Below are 23,463 nucleotides of genomic sequence, written 5' to 3'. Positions count from 1 at the left end.
CAGTCACAGGCAGAATCCAGGTTCCAACACCATTCAGACAATCAGAGAAGGGGGTATGAATTTTCCTTTTAAAAGTTTTTTTTTAAAAAAGGTTTAATAGAGGAGAAAATAATTTGTAACATTTTAGTGGATATTCATTATGCATATTTGATATAAGTTCAAAAATAGAGAGGTCTTTTTATTTAAAAATGTTCTCTTAGACATGTACTCTTACCTTCCTTTGTGATGAAGTTGGGCCCTTCTCTTTTCAGCAGTATACCCAGCAGGATGGCTTGGCTAGCCAGACAACTACAGTCCTGAAAATATAAATCACTATGAGTAACTGTAATGAATGGGTACAAAAATTACCACAGGGGATAACTAATCATGAAACCACATGATGCAAAGAGGAAATATTCTGCTATGCAATTGAGAAAAGATAAAATGTCATTGATATACTACTGAACGTAAGATGACATTATACAACTATTTATTTTAGCTATCCTGGAAACAGTGGGTAGGCAAGCTAGCTTCCTGGGGTAGTAGGATTTACTAATCAAATTTTCCAGGAAACAAGATAAGTAATGAATAGAAAATATGTTGTCTACAAGCATTAATACTGATTCTGCCACTCTCTGAGAGATTCGGCCAAGTCATTTAATCACTCCCTTGTTGACTTTACTTGTTCATAAATGGGAGACCATGTTGCTGTCAACCCAATGTGGAGAGAAGGATGAAAGGAGGGGATGTATGTAGACCACTTATTATATGCATTATGTTTTATGCCTACTATATCATATTTATGCTTATGTCGATCCATAGATAATATCGATCAATCACAAGAACTGGTATCTGACAGGTTATATATTTAGCCTACATGCTCAAATTTGTATGGTCTAATAAAATGTCATTGTGTTTATAGCTCTACCATTAGAATTTCATTTCCTTTGATACGTACTATACCTTATACCCCCACCCCTCCTCCTTTAAAATGAAAATAACCTTAAGGAAGGTATAATACTAGGTTGCTAACATAATATTCATATGGATGTAGTTATAGGATTGCTTTCCTCGGTAACTGGAGAGACTCAAAGCAAGCATTAGACCTAAAAACTGAGACAGGAGAGAAGACCTGGGTTGGGAAAAGGCGACAAAGGGCACTGAAAGAGAAATCTGGAGATCCCAAAGGAAACTATACTTCTTTAATGGGTTACTCAAGACAACACACTCCTTAAGCATCTTTAAGACATCCACACTAATATCAGACCATGAGAACTACCTCTCATTACTGCCTCAGGTACAGACAGGCATCTACCTCCAGGTTAACTACAACCTTCTCTGGGAGGACAAGAAGAAATATGGTTTGCCCCTGGGAGTTCCTGCTCTGCCAACCTCACTCAGGGCCATGTGGGAATTGCATCTTCCTCACATTCAGTTTTTGAAGAATTTCATGGGTGGGTTTGTTTTTCCATTCAGTAATGGTGACATCTGGCTCCTGTTCTTCTTCAGGAGCATTGGAGGTACTGCTTTGTCGTTTGACTTTTGAATGCTTGGGAAGTTCTAGTTCCTCAAAACTCTTAAATTCTGGAAGCCTAGAATTTAAAAGAAAAAGTTTCAGATTCCCTGCATTCCTAATGTAATCTCAAGAAACACAATAATAACCTAAAAGAACTTACTCTTCTGTGTCACTGATTCGTAAGAAGTCAAGTTGTTCTACCACAGCTCCAGATATTAGTGTCTGAAACGTGATTGAGAAAAGAGTCACAGCTCTTAAATTCATCAAGCCACAACCTTATGATCTATGTACATACTTTTCTGTAAATATATAATACTTTTTAAAAAGTTTACTTAAAAAATATACATGATGTTGGGCTTCCCTGGTGGCGCAGTGGTTGAGAGTCCACCTGCCGATGCAGCGGACGTGGGTTTGTGCCCCGGTCTGGGAAGATCCCACATGCCGTGGAGCAGCTGGGCCCCTGGGCCATGACCGCTGAGCCTGCGTGTCTGGAGCCTGTACTCCGCAGCGGGAGAGGCCACAACAGTGAGAGGCCCGCGTACCGCAAAAAAAAAAAAAAAACCCCCAAAAAGCCATGATTTTTAAGTAACTTCTTAAATGAACATTCTACAATCAGACAGATTTTCACATACAACAAATCCCCCTGAAATAGAACATACACATCAAGCTACAAGCTCATGAGTCATAATAAATAGCAGAATCAACATGAGATGAATTGTTTTTCTTTCCATCCTCTTATTTATTTTTAAGCTCAATTAAATTTCAGTATTTATTAAAATGTTAGAAAATAAAATTTTGAAATAAAAAAAAACATGAAATACCAATGTTGTCTTCAGAAAAGATAATTACGCTTTGGATTTTGCTACAGTAATATATTTCAGGGCTATCCAATGATGAGACGTTGCCAACTCTCCATTTTTCAGGATCATGAAGGTGTTGATTATCTACATTCTGGAAACCAATATTTGGTCATTCTATATTCCACTAGTTCCTGATTATAGCTTGAGCAAACTAAATGAGGCCAAACTTGAACACAGTTGTTGTCTGTCAGTGGTTCATGGTGAATGTATAAATGAATGATAACCCACAATGATACTTAGCACTATGTGTCACTTCTAATTATCTGATGAACTGTCAAATAAAAGTGAGAAATGTACTGCCCAGAAAATAAGCCATAAATTATTATTTAAAAATAAGTTAATTTTTCAGTCTTAAATATATTATTTTCTCTATTTTCTCACTGTTCATTTCAAATGTGAAGCAACAGGATATAGGGAATGTTGCTCTTGTTGGCTAACCACCCAGAGTTGTGCTGCCTTCTCTTCTAGTGAAGACACATAAAGTAGCTCATCAACAAATAGCCACTACAAATGGCATGATGGACATGTTACCAGCAATCGTACTAAAGTCTCCTTGCAGAGTTTGAGTGAGAAAGGCCAAACATGCAACTGACCTGCACGTTTTTATGTGGCCCAGCCACAGTCAGGGTCTGAGAGCAGTCTGTGCCTGGGCAGAGAGCAGTGCCAAGCACAATGGAAGTCTATAGAGTGATACTTCCTAGGATGCAGGATTACACCTACACATACTGCTCTCTAGTTAACTAGTCTGTTAGATGAATATTTACTGGACACTGATATATGCCAAACACTATGCTAGATATTGAGGAAATAGCATGAACAAAATTAAGTAGACAATAAACAAACAAAAACCTAAGTATGTAGAAAATATGAACAGACCAATCACAAGCACTGAAATTGAAACTGTGATTAAAAATCTTCCAACAGGGCTTCCATGGTGGCACAGTGGTTGAGAGTCCGCCTGCCGATGCAGCAGACGCGGGTTCATGCCCCGGTCGGAGAGGATCCCACATGCCACGGAGTGGCTGGGCCCGTGAGCCATGGCCGCTGGGCCTGAGAGTCCGGAACCTGTGCTCCACAAGGGGAGACGCCACAACGGTGAGAGGCCAGCATACCGCAAAAAAAAAAAAAATAAAAAAAAAATCTTCCAACAAACAAAAGCCCAGAACCAGATGGCTTCATAGGCAAATTCTATCAAACATTTACAGAACAGCTAACACCTATCCTTCTCAAACTCTTCCAAAATATAGCAGAGGGAGGAACACTCCCAAAGTCATTCTATGAGGCCACCATCACCCTGATACCAAAACCAGACAAAGATGTCACAAAGAAAGAAAACTACAGGCCAAAATCACTGATGAACATAGATGCAAAAATCCTCAACAAAATACTAGCAAACAGAACCCCAAAGCACATTAAAAGGATCATACACTGGGATCAAGTGGGGCTTATCCCAGGAATGCAAGGATTATTCAATATATGGAAATCAATCAATGTGATACACCTTATTAAAAAATTGAAGGAGAAAAACCATATGATCATCTCAATAGATGCAGAGAAAGCTTCTGACAAAATTCAACACCCTTTATGACAAAAACCCTCCAGAAAGTAGGCACAGAGAGAACTTTCCTCAACATAATAAAGGTCATATATGACAAACCCACAGCCAACATCGTCCTCAATGGTGAAAAACTGAAACCATTTCCTCTAAGATCAGGAACAAGACAAGGTTACCACTCTCACCACTATTATTCAACATAGTTTTTAAAGTTTTAGCCACAGCAATCAGAGAAGAAAAAGAAATAAAAGGAATCCAAATCAGAAAAGAAGAAGTAAAGCTGTCACTATTTGCAGATGACATGATACTATACATACAGAATCCTAAAGATGCTACCAGAAAACTACTAGAGCTAATCAATAAATCTGGTAAAGTATCAGGATACAAAACTAATGCACAGAAATATCTGGCATTCCTATACATTAATGATGAAAACTCTGAAACTGAAATTAAGAAAACACTCCCATTTACCACTGCAAAAAAAAAGAATAAATTATCTAGGAATAAACCTACTTATGGAGACAAAAGACCTGTATGCAGAAAATTATAAGACACTGATGAAAGAAATTAAAGATGATACAAATAGATGGAGAGACATACCATGTTCTTGGATTGGAAGAATCAACACTGTGAAAATGACTAGACTACCCAAAGCCATCTACAGATTCAATGCAATCCCTATCAAACTACCACTGGCATTTTTCACAGAACTAGAAAAAAAATTTCACAGTTTGTATGGAAACACAAAAGGCCCCAAATAGCCAAAGCAATCTTGAGAAAGAAAAATGGAGCTGGAGGAATCAGGCTGCCTGACTTCAGACTATACTACAAAGCTACAGTAATCAAGACAGTATGGTACTGGCACAAAAACAGAAATATAGATCAATGGAACAGGATAGAAAGCCCAGAGATAAACCCACAGACATATGGTCACCTTATCTTTGATAAAGGAGGCAAGAATATACAATGGAGAAAAGACAGCCTCCTCAATAAGTGGTGCTAGGAAAACTGGACAGCTACATGTAAAAGTATGAGATTAGAACACTCCCTAACACCATACACAAAAATAAATTCAAAATGGAATAAAGACCTAAATGTAAGGCCAGACACTATCAAACTCTTAGAGGAAAACATAGGCAGAACACTCTATGACATAAATCACAGCAAGATCCTTTTTGACCCACCTCCTAGAGAAATGGAAATAAAAAGAAAAATAAACAAATGGGACCTAATGAAACTTAAAAGCTTTTGCACAGCAAAGGAAACCATAAACAAGACAAAAAGACAACCCTCAGAATGGGAGAAAATATTTGCAAATGAAGCAACTGACAAAGGATTAATCTCCAAAATTTACAAGCAGCTCATGCAGCTCAATATCGAAAAAACAAACAACCCAATCCAAAAATGGGCAGAAGACCTAAATAGACATTTCTCCAAAGAAGATATACAGATTGCCAACAAACACATGAAAGAATGCTGAACATCATTAATCATTAGAGAAATGCAAATCAAAACTACAATGAGATATCATCTCACACCAGTCAGAATGGCCATCATCAAAAAATCTACAAACAATAAATGCTGGAGAGGGTGTGGAGAAACGGGAACCCTCTTGCACTGTTGGTGGGAATGTAAATTGATACAGCCACTATGGCGAACAGTACGGAGGTTCCTTAAAAAACTAAAAACAGAACTACCGTATGACCCAGCAATCCCACTACTGGGCATATACCCTGAGAAAATCATAGTTCAAAAAGAGTCATGTACCAAAATCTTCATTGCAGTTCTATTTACAATAGCTAGGACATGGAAGCAACCTAAGTGTCCATCAACAGATGAATGGATAAAGAAGATATGGCACATATATACAATGGAATATTACTCAGCCATAAAAAGAAATGAAATTGAGTTATTTGTAGTGAGGTGGATGGACCTAGAGTCTGGCATACAGAGTGAAGTAAGTCAGAAAGAGAAAAACAAATACCGTATGCTAACACATTTATCTGGAATCTAAAATAAAAAAAGGTCAAGAAGAACCTAGGGGCAAGATGGGAATAAAGACAGAGACCTACTAGAAAATGGACTTGAGGATACAGGGAGTGGGAAGGGTAAGCTGTGACAAAGTAAGAGGGTGGCATGGACATATATACACTACTAAACGTAAAATAGCTAGCTAGTGGGAAGCAGCTGCATAGCACAGGGAGATCAACTCGGTGATTTGTGACCACCTAGAGGGGTGGAATAGGGAGGGAGGGAGATGCAAGAGGGAAGAGATATGGGGACGTATGTATATGTATAAGTGATTCACTTTGTTATAAAGCAGAAACTAACACACTGTTGTAAAGCAATTATACTCTAATAAAGATGTTTAAAAAGAACAAAAAACAAAAAACCCCCCTAAGTATGCTATGTCAGATGATAACTGCAAAGTTGAAATGAGAAAGGCAGGGGATGGGGAATGCTGGGGCAGACAAGTAGGAAGAGGCAGGTTTGCCATTTTATAGGTTATTAGAAAAGACTTCTCTAATAGGGTGACATTTAAGTAGAGACTGAAGGAAGCATTGCAGTCAACAATATGGATCTGAGGATAGAGTGAACAGCAAGTGTAAAGGTCCTGAGGCAGGAGCATGCTGGGTATGTTTTAGGAGTAGTAAGGAGGACAGTGTGGCTGAGTAGAGTAGATAGGGGAGAACGGTAGGAGATGAGGTCAGAGAAGAAGGTCCAGACCATGGGCATCACTATTGGAAGAACTCTGGTTTTCACTTAGTGTGAGAGAGGAGGTCATTAGAGGCTTATGATATGTGACATAATCTAACTGCCCTATGACCAGGTAGAGTAGGAAGAAGCTAATAATTGTGTTATGGCCAATAGGAATTTAGGAGACTACTATAAAAATCTAGGTGACAGATGATGCAGCTTGGACCATGATGTTAGTGCTAGAGGTGAAGGGAAGTGGTTAGATTCTGGATGTAATCTGAGGGTAGAGAAAATTGGATTTGGTAATGGATTGTAATGTGGGTTATGAAAAAAAAGAGTCAAGAATTTTTAACTCTCAAAGCTGATAGCCAATACTGAAAACGTAAGAAAAATAATTTTGATTTAGTATTTTCTATTTTTATTAGCCTACCCACCTTAATTCAGCTCATAAAGTAAATGTTTAATCTGAACTAACAGACAAGTTCTAGATTCCATTCCATTAATAAGCTTTAGAGCTTTCAATTTGAAAAATTCAATTGGTTGCACAGACTCCTGAATTAGTTTTTTTTTTAATTGAAGTATAGTTGATGTACAATATTATATAAGTTACAGGTATACAGTATAGTGAGTCACAATTTTTAAAGGTTTTACTCCATGTATAGGTATTATAAAATATTGGCTGAATTAGTTTTATAAAAAATATTGTAATTAATTTGCTATGCATTAATACCTCAGTTCTGATGGTAATTAAACAACTTAATATTGATATATATGTCTCAAATGCAATATAGTATTCAAAAAGGTATCCTGCTCAGTGATATTCAAATATATCCCACCAGGCCTTTTCCAACTGAACATACCACCCAAGAATGTACTCCACTCCATTATTCTGCCCCCCTATCTGGCTTTATATTTGGTTCTGCTCCCCTACTAGAATAAGTCTCATGAGATCAGGGACCTTGTATATTTTTTTCACCATTGTATCTCTGCTGCCTAGAGAGGGTACTCAGTAAATATTTGTTGAATCAATGAACCAATATCTACATACTTCTTACAGAGAGAAGAGTACTCTGGGAATGCAGAGATGAGTAAAGCCTGGTCTGATAGAGTTTTCAATCGACACAGAGAAGCAGACATAAGAAACTAGCCATACCTAAAATAAGAGCTACAGCAAAGCTCAAGGAAAATGCCACAGAAACACACTGGAAGGAGAAATTAATTCCAGTCTTGGAGACTTTGCTAAAGAGGTGACATTGACCTAAGTTATAAAAGTAAAGTATGACTTAGAAGGAAAAAAAGAAAAAGGCAATTCTAGAATACAGTAACAGCATGAGCAGGAAAAAAAAATCAATTTCATTAAAGATTTTGAAATTACTCAGTATACTTGAGGAGTAGAAAGCAGGGCTGGGAATGAACTGCATGAAGACATGTCCTGGGTGATGCAGCTAGGAAGTGACGCTGAGGCCCAATGATGAGAGATTGTGGACCACAGGCTAAGGACATTTGGAAGGGCCTGAAATAAAATCCCAGAGAAGTTACATAGGGCCATTTTTATTTACTATATTAAAGAGAAGACAAAGGCTGGTATGGGGGTATGAGGGGTTGTTTAATGGGTATAGAGTTTCAGTTTTACAAGATGGAAAGAGGCTTATTCTCTGGTTAAGACTCTGTACTCAAGGGTACATATAGGGCACAGCAGAGAGCAAAGATAAAAAGATTAAACAATGGGAGAGACAGGGAAGATGGAGGAAGAGTAAGACGCGGAGATCACCCTCCTCCCCACAGATACATCAGAAATACATCTACACGCGGAACAACTCCTACAGAACACCTACTGAACGCTGGAAGAAGACCTCAGATCTCCCCAAAGGCAAGAAACTCCCCACGTACCTGGGTGGGGCAAAAGAAAAAAGAAAAAACACAGACGAAAGAAGAGGGACGGGACCTGCACCAGTGGGAGGGAGCTGTGAAAGAGGAAAGGTTTCCACATACTAGGAAGCCCCTTCGCGGGCGGAGACTGCAGGTGGCGGAGGGGGAAGCTTCGGAGCCGCAGAGGAGAGTGCAGCAACAGGGGTGCGGAGGGCAAAGCGGCGAGATTCCTGCACAGAGGATCGTCGCTGACTGGCACTCACCAGCCCGAGAGGCTTGTCGGCTCACCCGCCGGGGCAGGCGGGGCTGGGAGCTGAGGCTCGGGCTTTGGTCGGAGCACAGGGAAAGGACTGGGGTTGGCGGCCTGAACACAGCCTGAAGGGGGTTAGTGCACCAGGCTAGCCAGGAGGTAGTCTGGGGGAAAGTCTGGACATGCCGAAAAGGCAAGAGACTTTTTCGTCCCTCTTTGTTTCCTGGTGTGCGAGGAGAGGGTTGCTTAAAGGAGTTCCAGAGACGGGTGCGAGCCGGGGCTAACAGCGCGGACCCCAGAGATGGTCATGAAATGCTAAGGCTGCTGCTGCCGCCACCAAGAAGCCTGTGTGCGAGCACAGGCCACTATCCACACCGCCCCTCCCAGGAGCCTATGCAGCCCGCCACTGCCAGGGTCCTGGGATCTAGGGACAACTTCCCCGGGAGAACGCACAGCGCGCCTCACACTGGTGCAATGTCACGCTGGCCTCTGCCGCTGCAGGCTCATCCCACACTCCGTACCCCTCCCTCCCCACGGCCTGAGTGAGCCAGAGCCCCCAAATCAGTGGCTCCTTTAACCCCGTCCTGTCTGAACGAAGAACAGACGCCCTCCAGCGACCTACAAGCAGAGGCGGGGCCAAATCCAAAGCTGAGCCCAGGGAGCTGTGCGAACAAAGAAGAGAAAGGGAAATCTCTCCCAACAGCCTCAGGAGCAGCGGATTAAATCTCCACAATCAACTTGATGTACCTGCATCTGTGGAATACCTGAACAGACAACAAATCATCCCAAATTGAGAAGGTGGACTTTGAGAGCAAGATTTATTATTTTTTCCCCTTTTCCTCTTTTTGTGAGTGTGTATGTGTATGCTTCTGTGTGAGATTTTGTCTGTAGAGTTTTGCTTTCACCATTTGTCCTAGGGTTCTATACATCTGTTTTTCAAAAATTTTTTTCTTAATAATTATTTTTTATTTTAATAACTTTATTTTATCTTACTTTATTTTATTTTCTTTTATCCTCTTTCTACTTTTTCTCCTTTTTATCCTGAGCCGTGTGGATGAAAGGCTCTTGGTGCTGCAGCCAGGAGCCAGGAGTCAGTGCTGAGCCTCTGAGGTGGAAGAGCCAACTTCAGGACACTGGTCCACAAGAGGCCTCCCAGCTCCATGTAGTGTCAAATGGCGAAAATCTCCCAGAGATCTCCAACTCAACACCAACACCCAGCTTCACTCAACGACCAGCAAGCTACAGTGCTGGACACCCTATGCTAAACAACTAGCAAGAGAGGAACACAAACCCACCCATTAGCAGAGAGGCTGCCTAAAATCATAGTAAGTCCATAGACACCCCAAAACACACCACCAGACATACACCTGCCCACCAGAAAGACAGGATCCAACCTCATCCACCAGAACACAGGCACTAGTACTCTCCACCAGGAAGCCTACACAACCCACTGAACCAACCTTAGCCACTGGGGACAGAAACCAGAAACAATGGGAACTATGAACCTGCAGCCTGCAAAAAGGAGACCTCAAACACAGTAAGATAAGCAAAATGAGAAGACAGAAAAACACACAGCAGATGAAGGAACAAGATAAAAACCCACCAGACCTAACAAATCAAGAGGAAAAAGGCAGTCTACCTGAAAATGAATTGAGAATAATGATGCTAAAGGTGATCCAAAATCTTGGAAATAGAATAGAAAAAATGCAAGAAACATTTAACAAGAACTTAGAAGAACTAAAGGGGAAACAAGCAATGATGAACAACTCAATAAATGAAATTAAAAATACTGTAGAAGGGATCAATATTAGGATAACTGAGGCAGAAGAACGGATAAATGACCTGGAAGATGAAAGAGTGGAAATAACTACTACATACCAGAATAAAGAAAAAAGAATGAAAAGAACTGAGGACAGTCTCAGAGACCTCTGGGACAACATTAAACGCACCAACATTCGACTTATAGGGGTTCCAGAAGAAGAAGAGAAAAAGAAAGGGACTCAGAAAATATTTGAAGAGATTATAGTGGAAAACTTCCCTAATATGGGAAAGGAAAAAGTTAATCAAGTCCAGGAAGCACAGAGAGTCCCATACAGGATAAATCCAAGGAGAAATACGCCAGGACACATATTAATCGGACTGTCAAAAACTGAATACAAAGAAAACATATTAAAAGCAGCAAGGGAAAAACAACAAATAACACACAAGGGACTCCCTATAAGGTTAACAGCTGATCTTTCAGCAGAAACTCTGCAAGCCAGAAGGGACTGGCAGGACATATTTAAAGTGATGAAGGAGAAAAACCTACAACCAAGATTACTCTACCCAGCAAGAATCTCATTCAGATTTGATGGAGAAATTAAAACCTTGACAGACAAGCAAAAGCTGAGAGAGTTCAGCACCACCAAACCAGCTTTACAACAAATGCTAAAGGATCTTCTCTAGGCAAGAAACACAAGAGAAGGAAAAGACCTACAATAACAAACCCAAAACAGTTAAGAAAATGAGAATAGGAACATATATATCGATAATTATCTTAAATGTAAATGGATTAAATGCTCCCACCAAAAGACACAGACTGGATGAGTGGATACATAAACAAGACCCATATATATGCTGTCTACAAGAGACCCACTTCAGACCTAGGGACACATACAGACTGAAAGTGAGGGGATGGAAAAAGATATTCCATGCAAATGGAAATCAGAAGAAAGCTGGAGTAGCAATTCTCATATCAGACAAAATAGACTTTAAAATAAAGACTATTACAAGAGACAAAGAAGGACACTACATAATGATCAAGGGATCAATCCAAGAAGAAGATATAAGAAGTGCAAACATTTATGCACCCAACATAGGAGCACCTCAATACATAAGGCAAATACTAACAGCCATAAAAGGGGAAATTGACAGTAACACAATCATAGTAGGGGACTTTAACACCCAACTTTCACCAGTGGACAGATCATCCAAAATGAAAATAAACAAGGAAACACAAGCTTTAAATGATACATTAACAAGATGGACTTAATTGATATTTATAGGACATTCCATCCAAAAACAACAGAATACACATTTTTCTCAAGTGCTCATGGAAGGCTCTCCAGGATAAATCATATCTTGGGTCACAAATCAAGCCTTGGTAAATTTAAGAAAATTGAAATCGTATCAAGTATCTTTTCCGACCACAACGCTATGAGACAAGATATCAATTACAGGAAAAGATCTGTAAAAAATACAAACACATGGAGGCTAAACAATACACAACTTAATAACGAAGTGACCACTGAAGAAATCAAAGAGGAAATCAAAAAATACCTAGAAACAAATGACAACGGAGACACGACGACCCAAAACCTATGGGATGCAGCAAAAGCAGTTCTAAGAGGGAAGTTTATAGCAATACAATCCTACATTAAGAAACAGAAAACATCTCGAATAAACAACCTAACCCTGCACCTAAAACAATTAGAGAAAGAAGAACAAAAAACCCCCAAAGTTAGCAGAAGGAACGAAATCATAAAAATCAGATCCGAAATAAATGAAAAAGAAATGAAGGTAATGATAGCAAAGATCAATAAAACTAAAAGCTGGTTCTTTGAGAAGATAAACAAAATTGATAAACCATTAGCCAGACTCATCAAGGAAGAAAGGGAGAAGACTCATATCAATAGAATTAGAAATGAAAAAGGAGAAGTAACAACTGACACTGCGAAATACAAAAGATCATGAGAGATTACTACAAGCAACTCTATGCCAATAAAATGGACAACCTGGAAGAAATGGACAAATTCTTAGAAATGCACAACCTTCTGAGACTGAACCAGGAAGAAATAGAAAATATGCACAGACCAATCACAATCACTGAAATTGAAACTGTGATTAAAAATCTTCCAACAAACAAAAGCCCAGGACCAGATGGCTTCACAGGAGAATTCTATCAAACATTTAGAGAAGAGCTAACACCTATCCTTCTCAAACTCTTCCAAAATATAGCAGAGGGAGGAACACTCCCCAACTCATTCTACGAGGCCACCATCACCCTGATACCAAAACCAGACAAGGGTGTCACAAAGAAAGAAAACTACAGGTCAATATCACTGATGAACATAGATGCAGAAATCCTCAACAAAATACTAGCAAACAGGATCCAACAGCACGTTAAAAGGATCATACACCATGATCAAGTGGGGTTTACTCCAGGAATGCAAGGATTCTTCAATATACGCAAATCAATCAATGTGATACACCATATTAACAAACTGAAGGAGAAAAAGCATATGGTCATCTCAATAGATGCAGAGAAAGCTTTCGACAAAATTCAACACCATTTATGATAAAAACTCTGCAGAAAGTAGGCATAGAGGGAACTTTCCTCAACATAATAAAGGCCATATATGACAAACCCACAGCCAACATTGTCCTTAATGGTGAAAATCTGAAAGCATTTCCGCTAAGATCAGGAAAAAGACAAGGTTGCCCACTCTCACCACTGTTATTCAACATAGTTTTGGAAGTTTTAGCCACAGCAATCAGAGAAGAAAAGGAAATAAAAGCAATCCAAATCAGAAAAGAAGAAGTAAAGCTGTCACTGTTTGCAGATGACATGATACTATACATAGAGAATCCTAAAGATGCTACCAGAAAACTACTGGAGCTAATCAATAAATCTGGTAAAGTATCAGGATACAAAATTAATGCACAGAAATCTCTGGCATTCCTATACACTAATGATGAAAAATCTGAAAGTGAAATCAAGAAACCACTTCCATTTACCCCTGCAACAAAAAGAATAAAATAGCTAGGAATAAACCTACCTAAGGAGACAAAAGACCTGTATGCAGAAAATTATAAGACACTGATGAAAGAAATTAAAGATGATACAAATAGATGTAGAGATATACCATATTCTTGGATTGGAAGAATCAACACTGTGAAAATGACTAGACTACCCAAAGCCATCTACAGATTCAATGCAATCCGTATCAAACTACCACTGGCATTTTTCACAGAAGTAGAACAAAAAATTTCACCATTTGTACGGAAACACAGAAGACCCCGAATAGCCAAAGCAATCTTTAGAACGAAAAACAGAGCTGGAGGAATCAGGCTCCCTGACCTCAGACTATACTACACAGCTACAGTAATCAAGACAGTATGGTACTGGCACAAAACCAGAAATATAGATCAATGGAACAGGATAGAAAGCCCAGAGGTAAACCCACGCACATATGGTCACCTTATCTTTGATAAAGGAGGCAGGAGTGTACAGTGGAGAAAGGACAGCCTCTTCAATAAGTGGTGCTGGGAAAACTGGACAGGTACATGTAAAAGTATGAGATTAGATCACTCCCTAACGCCATACACAAAAATAAGCTCAAAATGGATTAAAGACCTAAATGTAAGGCCAGAAACTATCAAACTCTTAGAGGAAAACATAGGCAGAGCACTCTATGACATAAATCACAGCAAGATCCTTTTTGACCCACCTCCTAGAAAAATGGAAATAAAAAGAAAAATAAACAAATGGGACCTAATGAAACTTAAAAGCTTTTGCACAGCAAAGGAAACCATAAACAAGACAAAAAGACAACCCTCAGAATGGGAGAAAATATTTGCAAATGAAGCAAATGTCAAAGGATTAATCTCCAAAATTTACAAGCAGCTCATGCAGCTCAGTAACAAAAAACAAACAACCCAATCCAAAAGTGGGCAGAAGACCTAAACAGACATTTCTCCAAAGATATACAGATCGCAAACAAACACATGAAAGAATGCTCAACATCATTAATCATTAGAGAAATGCAAATCAAAACAACAATGAGATATCATCTCACACTGGTCAGAATGGCCATCATCAAAAAATCTACAAACAATAAACGCTGGAGAGGGTGTGGAGAAAAGGGAACCCTCTTGCACTGCTGGTGGGAATGTAAATTGATACAGCCACTATGGAGAACAGTATGGAGGTTCCTTAAAAAACTACAAATAGAACTACCATATGACCCAGCAATCCCACTACTGGGCATATACCCTGAGAAAACCATAATTCAAAAAGAGTCATGTACCAAAATGTTCATTGCAGCTCTATTTACAATAGCCAGGACATGGAAACAACCTAAGTGTCCATCAACAGACGAATGGATAAAGATGTGGCACATATATACAATGGAATATTACTCAGTCATAAAAAGAAACGAAACTGAGTTATTTGTAGTGAGGTGGATGGACCTAGAGTCTGTCATACAGAGTGAAGTAAGTCAGAAAGAGAAAGACAAATACCGTATGTTAACACATATATATGGAATCTAAGAAAAAAAAATGTCATGAAGAACCTAGGGGTAAGATAGGAATAAAGATACAGACCTACTAGAGAATGGACTTGAGGATATGGAGAGGGGGAAGGGTAAGCTGTGACAAAGTGAGAGGGTGACATATGGACATATATACACTACCAAACATAAAACAGATACCTAGTGGGAAACAGCCGCATAGCCCAGGGAGATCAGCTTGGTGCTTTGTGACCACCTAGAGGGGTGGGATAGGGAGGGTGGGAGGGAGGGAGACGTAAGAGGGAAGAGATATGGGAACATATGTATATGTATAACTGATTCACTTTGTTATAAAGCAGAAACTAACACACCATTGTAAAGCAATTATACTCCAGTAAAGATGTAAAAATAAATAAATAAAGATTAAACAATGCATTAAGTGAAAGACTCATAAATGAGCTGATTAAAAATTGGAGAGCTGTCATTTTAGTCCATGTTGTAGATATAAACAAAGACTTCGCTGCTTAGTGATGGGAAGCTATTATCCGTTTCTCTGACTTTCAAAGTGCAGTGTTGCACGAACTCGTGGTCCAGCATCTGTACTGTCAGAATTAAGCCACTTGTGCTGTGTACGTGAAAATAATCTGTGCTGTTGTAAGTATCCTGGACAATTTGATAATGTACTATTTTATTGTCTTCTGAATCTGCATCGGTAGAGAGAGACAACTTATTAAACAGCTGTCCCAACGAGAGATGTTTCTGATAATATACAGCACAGTGCAAAATCCCTGACTCCCCTCCCCAACCCTGCTCTCAGTACATGGAAGCAAAATGTATGTCCTTCAAGCAGAAGGCTAGATGTTTATTTTCCGGGGAAACTGAAGAGCAGAAGAGAGAAAAATCTCCAGATATTGGCATCTGGGTTTTCCCCAGCAAAAAGGGCCTTTGCCACCAGACTACCTTACAAGCAAATTCATCATGACAATGATCCTTTTTCCCAAACACACAGCTTCCAATGAAGTTTTTATTCTTTCACTCTTAAAAATGAAGGGATCGCTAAAGATTACCAGACATCTGACAAATGTCTCCAACATGAATGAATGAGCCCCCCAAAACAGAGAAAAAAAACCTGAAAGAGATAATGTAGAAAGGAAAAATTTCCAAAGCTCTCTAGTTAATGTTCTCAGAAGGATAAGACAACATATAATACTCAGGAAAGAAAGGACAAGATAGTATGAAAGGGAAAATTAAAAACATGACAGCAAAACACAAAACTCAACAGAGGAGCTACATGATAAATAACAAAGAAATTCCCCCGTGAAGCATTACAAAAAGACAAAAGAATAAAAAATAAGGGGAAAAGATAAAAACTTAGGTAAAAATCAATCAAGTATGCAAAATATTAGGTTGGCCAAAAAGTTCGTTTCTGTAATATCTTATGGAAAAACCCGAATGAACTTTTTGGCCAAGCCCATACAAGCACCAGTGAATGATTATGTAAACATGCCATTTACCACATTACCTACACAGGTCCCTCTTTATAAATTTTCCTCTTTCTTACTCAATATTGAGTATCTACTACATAAAAGACTATGAAATGATCACAACTTTTTAAAGGAAATAAGTTGATAATGGACTACAATTTGAATAGTTTATGTTAAAGGTCATAAAAGGATATTAAAAGAGAAAAGTATCATTTCTGGTCTGAGTGATTCTGCAGAACTGGTCTTTAAAGTTTGGTTAAGACTTCAAAGCCCAGTGATGTTGAAAGAAGGAAAGCTACTCCAGGCAGAGGAAATGGAGTGAGCAGAAAGGGGCAGAACCTCACAAATTTGAGAACACAGTAAGTAATCTGTATTGGCTGAAGCAGAAAGAATGTTTAGTAGGAGATCATTGTGGGCAGAGAGGCTGCTATGGTTATAGGGAACCACAAAGGGCTTCTGTTATTTAGGAGCTATGAAAATAATGCTGTAAAATTCTGAATGGAACAAGAATTATCTCCAGGTTGGATGTCACTGTGTGGTAGGGAACAGAGCACTGGACCAGGGAGTCAAAGAACCTGAGCTTATACAGCAGGTCACTTCACCACTCTGGACCCCACCTTCCTCAAATGCAAAACTGAGGTCAGAGATGATCTCTTAAAGTCTGAAATTCTGGTGGGAAACCACTGCAATTGCTCAAGCATCAGATTGGAGGGATCAGATAAATGGGGTGATGGCAATAGGAACGGGAAGGTAGGCAGAGAATAAAACCTTCAGACAAAAACCTTCCACAGAATATAATTAAGAAACATAGCTGTATCTGTGGACTAATTGTGCTGGAAACAGAAACACTGAAATTCAGAAGACTACCTGTAGACGATCAACGTGAACTTTGACTCCTCCAACCACTCCGTTCTTAAAAGCTGCCAGCATATCTAGTATGGGATTGAATCGGCTACCTCTGAAAAATATAAACAGATAAACAAAATGTGCATATTAACAACAGAATGAGAAATTAATTATCTAGTACTAAGTACCCTTTACACACGCAAAACACTCTGTCACACGCTGAGATGGATATAAAAATACAAGGAGGCCCTGCTTCCAAAGGGTTCACAGTGTTAATGGTGATGAGATGCATGCGCCTCAACTCTTTCAGCCACCTACCTTATATTGTCTTCCCGGATGAGAACAAGGAAAAGTGGATGTCCATGCATTTTCCAGTATTGCTTAATAAACTGTAGTGCATTCTATTAAAACATAAGAATGAGGCAGGATGTAATGGCACAGTATCTGAGCTGATCAGGATGCTTAACCATTAGTGGCAAAGAGCCAACAAAACTATTCTATATCAAGATAATTCATAATCAAACCCTGGATAAGATAGACTACTTAGGGGTAGAAATGTTCTAATACATACAAGTTAAGCTAGAAACCATTCTGATTTTAAACTTCGTTCTTAAAAATAGATCACACATGTTTTAAGGCTGCACCGCCCCCCACTCCTTTTTTGAGGCCTAATAAATACAGTTCGAGAATGGTCCCAAGGAAGGAAAATCAACCCAGGGTTATCATCCAGAAGATTAATTCTCACTCCACGTTACTGTAGATTTATATTACAGCCGGTAGAAGAGATTGGGGTGAATCTATACAGACCATTGGAAACATGAAGAGTTCTTTATTTGACTCAATTTCTATTATCATTATCATCATCATCATCATAATCATCATCCCATCAAAGACATACATTAACACTTCACTATGTGCCAGGCACTATTCTGAGGGCTTTGCATATATGAACTCCTAATCCTCAGGACAGCCCTATTCAGTTATACAGATGAGAAAACAGGGACACAGAGAAGTTAACTAACTTGCCCAAGATCACAGAGCTGGTAAACAGTAGAGTCAAGATTTTAACAAATGAAATCTGGCTCCAGACTTCATGCTCTGGGCCATGACCCTAAGCTTTTCTACTCTGTAAATGGAAAAGGGAGTGGAGGAGATTTTAACTGAGTGGGTATAATGAGTTAGGTGAGGTTTTACTTGAAATTCTTCATAAATAAAATCATTTTGGTAACTCAACTTTTGTTCAAAAAGTGATAAACTTACTATCGTATGAACATCGTTTCCAAAAAAGTTCCCCCTCTGCTTTTACAACTACAGTATATACCCTTTAGTTCCATTTGTAGAAGGTAGACAAGTAAAGTCATACAACTTTATATAAAACAGAATACATCTATTATTCTAATGCTGCAAGTAATTTAACTCCCCAAAGCTATGCAGATGTTGTTTTACTTTCATATTTGATACTGTATTAACCCAGTATCATAGACCCAGGAGCACTTAATTTAACAACATACGATAGAAATCACTAGAAACAAAGTCATCCCATTTCAATTAAAAGGTGTTCTGAAGCTACCTTTATGTCATCTATCAGCAGTAAAACATCTTGAGACATGTAGAAATCACTTAGGTCAAAGATGATAGGGTAACAAACCACAGTCTTTCCTAGAATGCGATAAATCTGTAAAGGATAAATTTTTAAAAAAAGAAAAAATATAAACAAACAAACAAATAAATAAAACAGACCAAAGGCAAAGGTACAGTACTATAAGTCCTAATAAAAATTAAAACTGATGTTTAATTCTGAATAAGCAAACAAAATAATCTTATAAATCTACATAATGTTAAGAAGGTACAGCTTCTTGATTGACTCAGTATGCTAATAAAGTAGTCCGCCTCTACTATAAGGGAAAAAGCCTCCGTCTGAGTAAATACTACTATAATCAGGTATCTTACAAGGCTCAGAAACAAAAGAGCAGTGAGATGCTTATCTATTTTTAGAAGAGTTCGTGGTATCACACAAAACTAATTTTTTTTTTGCGGTACGCGGGCCTCTCACTGTTGTGGCCTCTCCCGTTGAGGAGCACAGGCTCAGGACGCGCAGGCTCAGCGGCCATGGCTCATGGGCCTAGCCGCTCCGCGGCATGTGGGATCTTTCTGGACCGGGGCACAAACCCGTGTCCCCTGCATCGTCAGGCAGACTCTCAACCACTGCACCACCAGGGAAGCCCCCAAACTAATTATTGATATTTACTTGTAGAAAATAATAATTCAGATAATTAGCCCAAGTATATGATGAAATGTGAGAATGGATGCATAGCAGGTCAAACATCATTCCCGTCTGTGGTATTACAATCTGAACACTGCTCTCCAAGGAAATTTCATGAGTACCTTTGATGTACCGAGGCAGCCAATGGGCCTATCTGGCCTTCCGCAGAGTCCTAATTTTTCATTGATCCCCAGATGGAAATAAGCCTGTAAGACACAACTGTGTAAATCAGAGCCAGACAAAAATTCATGCTTTTCCTTTTTTGCCCCTTTTCCCCCCCTCGACTAATGCCCTGCTAATTTCTGATTTCTCCAGAGAAAAAGAGGCCAGGGAAACTTTATTCAATGGACTTGTAGGAAAACAAGCCAGCTAATGACATCAACTTAGATTCTGGGGCACTGGGAGATTTGAGAGCAAAACTTTTGCAGATCCATTTAGCAACATTCTAAAATTTGACATTGTTCTTACACTGTCATGTCATGAATTTATAACTTGCATGGCTCTATCTGATTCATACAAGCACACAGAGAAACAAATGCTTCCTCTGTGATAAAAATTTTGGCTCTTTAAAGTTTTAAAAAACAGGGCCACATAACTTCGACCAGATTCCCACCTTCAAGTATTTCCCACCAACATGGAAATGTCTTTACTGATTTTTCCGATTATATGAATTTTATGAAAAATTTAATCCACATGCTACAAGTGAATGGTCCTGTTACTCTCGTAACCCCTTAGGCAACAACTATTTCACTTTGGTATGTGTTAAAAGGAGTGTAATTTATTGTGTGATCCCTAAAAACACCAGAAGCATAAGATAGGGTTATAGATTTTTAACAGTGCATAGATAAATACCCATATCACATACACACATACATGTATATATATTTACATAAATGGGTTCATATACTATATAATCTGGTGTTCCATTTTTTTAAACTTAATATTGTTTTTCTACAAAGTAAAAACAGATAAACTTGGAATGAACTAGGGGTTAATTAGTGCCAGAGCACTTAATCCAATCAAGAAGTCTCCTTACCCTATTTAACATGGATCCCCTGATGAAGGTAGCTCCCAATTTTTAGTTATTTCAAAACCAATTCTGTAACCAATTTTGGACAGTATACGATTACTTCTTCAGGATAATTTCTTAGACTTGATGAATCAAAGAGAATATATATTCTCTTTCAAACATACTGCCAGGTTGGTCACCCTCCAGAAATAATGGACCAATTACTTCGACATTAAATGTGCATAGGCCATTTTTGTCACTCTCTTGAGTCACAATGACATTTCATTTTAGTTTTAAACAACTGTATTCAAATATTTTGTGGTGGACCATTTTCCCATATACTTAATAGCTATTTATATGTTCTATGCACTTTTTCCTTTTTTCCCCTGTCTACTGGGCATTTGTCATTCTTTTTCATTTGTAAAAGATCTTGGTATGTTAAGAATATTGCTGTTTTATCAAATATTTTACTCAATTTGCTCATCTTCAATGTTGTTATGAAATGTGAGAATGACTGCATAGTAGTTCAAACATCACTTCAGCATTTGGTATTTCAATCTAAACATTTTTCTGCTAGGAAATTTCACAAGCACCTTTGATGTGCCAGGTTGTTTATGCTACCTTCAATTATATTTAGTTAAATCTGTCAATCACTTCCTTAATCGATTTTTGGCACTAGTGTTACTCTAAGAATGGACTTCCCCTCACAACAGTTGTAAACTGTTCTCCTATTTTTTTTTTAGTGATTTTATATCTAAATCATTAAAAAGATTTAAATCTTTAATCTGTCTGGAATTTATTTTTGTATCTGATGAGAGGTAGAAATCTAACCTAATGGAAAATCAAACCAACTGTCTCTACACAATCTACTGATTATCATTTGAACTGATTTCAAATATCAACCTCAACGTATACAAAATTAATGTCATCACCAGAGCTCTCTGTTCATTCTGCCATGGTGCACACATGTATGTCAGAGTTAGCTGTCTCCTTCTCCTTCTCCATTGAATGTTCCTAGAAAATAGCACCCCCTGAGTTGGCACTGTGCCTGGCATACAGCTGGTGCTCAGGAAATACTCGATGGATGAATGAGGGAGCAAGTGAATGTCCTCCTGAACCACATGTGCTGTGCATATTAATTCTGGAACAGCAGTGGTTTTAGACAAAGTCCACTGGCTATAAAAAGTACTCTATAAGCATTATATAGCATTGTATAGCTACACTGAAACTACAGTGCACAGCACTAGATGGAGACCACTTTCCCTTAAATTAATATTTATGTCTAAACTACTTTAGATTTCTTCTTTTAGGCAAATGATTATATTAATCAACCATGCACAAGTTAAAATGTACTGATCTAGGCAGATTTAAAGGAAATCCTTAAATACTACTCTATTACAGTAAAAGCATTTTCCTTAACTTTCTGAACCATGGTAGAGAAGGTCTATGACAATTAAGTAATCAGATGCAGAATGCTCACTGAATTCTAGGGTGCTGATAATACCGTCCCTACATTGTACACATTCACACCATTTAATGCTCTGAAACACATAGCAGGGACCAAACCACCTGGAAGTACAGAAATACTTCATTCTACATCTGCAGTGTATTCAGATCTCCCATGAGGCAAATCAAACCACAGTTACCACATTATGAAACATTAACCACACACAGTGAAAGCCTTACCCTCAGCTGTCTGCCCTCACACCCTCTTCAGTGGGCTGAAGGAGGGTACAACTTCTCAGAAGAGAATAAGCAGCCACTGGCATAAGAATATGTGTATTAACTAAGATTTGAGGGAACATTTTCACTTTTAAAAGGTAGACTATAAGAAACAATGTAGTCGGCAGTATATCTTAGAGGGTGAATCCCAAAATGCAGCTAGCTTGAAACACAGAGGCTGTAGCCACAGAGAATTTGCCATCCTGACACGTGCACAGAGAAGCTGGGTTCCTGGTCACATATCTGTCTTTTTAGCCACAACACACACCCAAATTGTAAATCATGCGTTAATGCCATCTTTAAAACAACAAAGTATAAAATAAGTCAGGACCTGTTATAAGTCTTCACTTTGTAACAGAATGCTTCCTACCACCTCTGTGACTCCTCAGCACCTTGCACTAACATCTGTCATAGCACCGATCAAAGTGGATTGTCATTAACTATTTTTCTGTCATCCCAACAGACCCAGAGGTCACTAACTGAGAACAGGGACAGAGTCATTTTATCTGTGTGCTCCACACAGTACTCTGCACAGAACAGGTGTTACGATGAATGAATGAATGAATAAAATGCCACATTCAAGTTATTTGGAGCCATGTTGGTCTCTTAAGTCTTGATTGTATGTTGTCTGGTAGAGTACAGATGCTCCCAGAAAGAGGTGCTAATATACATTAGGCCTGAAGATACAGATTCAGGTTAATTTGTTTTGAGAGCATGTTTATCAAAGAATAATAACCTTTGTTACCATTCTCTGGAGCTTTCAGTGAGAGGCCATAAAAGTGTATCAGCAAATACAGCCTGCACCTGAACGATAAGTGCACAGTGTTACAACCTTAGATTTTCTGCCATTCCATACAGCCTCCTCTCCTTGCCTTGTGGATCCTTACTTCCCTCTTGGCCTCATTTAGCCTCTTCTACAATGAAACCTAGCTTTCCATCGTTTACTTTGTAGTGTGATTTTAAAGTGTTACCTACTCCAGGGTTCCTTGCATTTTTAGCCATGTCTCTTTAATCGAGGGGGAGAAAAGAGTTCTAATTTGTTAAGGACTTTTGAAGAGCTGGTGCTCTGGGTGACCTAACACCCAGGTTCTGGTTTTGTTGTCAATGCATGAAGTCCAGTCTGATTAGCAACAACTCTGGG

The 23,463-nt window shown here is 38.8% G+C and overlaps 1 protein-coding gene across 5 annotated transcripts in view; it reads right to left on the bottom strand.

The window, feature by feature from the left end:
* The window catches only part of PHKB (phosphorylase kinase regulatory subunit beta), a 197,822-nt gene that overhangs the window by 34,735 nt on the left and 139,624 nt on the right, over window positions 1–23,463 (bottom strand). For all 5 annotated transcript variants that reach the window (XM_030833057.3, XM_060289761.1, XM_030833056.3 and 2 more), the window contains 7 exons: window positions 19,714–19,797; window positions 18,899–19,003; window positions 17,647–17,729; window positions 17,350–17,440; window positions 1,656–1,717; window positions 1,409–1,571; window positions 215–296 (listed from right to left, as the gene is read on the bottom strand). In XM_030833057.3, coding sequence (XP_030688917.2) covers window positions 215–296; window positions 1,409–1,571; window positions 1,656–1,717; window positions 17,350–17,440; window positions 17,647–17,729; window positions 18,899–19,003; window positions 19,714–19,797 — 670 coding nt within the window. The remainder of the gene's footprint in view (window positions 1–214; window positions 297–1,408; window positions 1,572–1,655; window positions 1,718–17,349; window positions 17,441–17,646; window positions 17,730–18,898; window positions 19,004–19,713; window positions 19,798–23,463) is intronic.

This window comes from Globicephala melas, chromosome 19 (assembly GCF_963455315.2).
Source record: "Globicephala melas chromosome 19, mGloMel1.2, whole genome shotgun sequence".
Classification (NCBI taxonomy): Eukaryota; Metazoa; Chordata; class Mammalia; order Artiodactyla; family Delphinidae; genus Globicephala; species Globicephala melas.
This window is presented reverse-complemented; position numbering and strand designations above follow the sequence as displayed.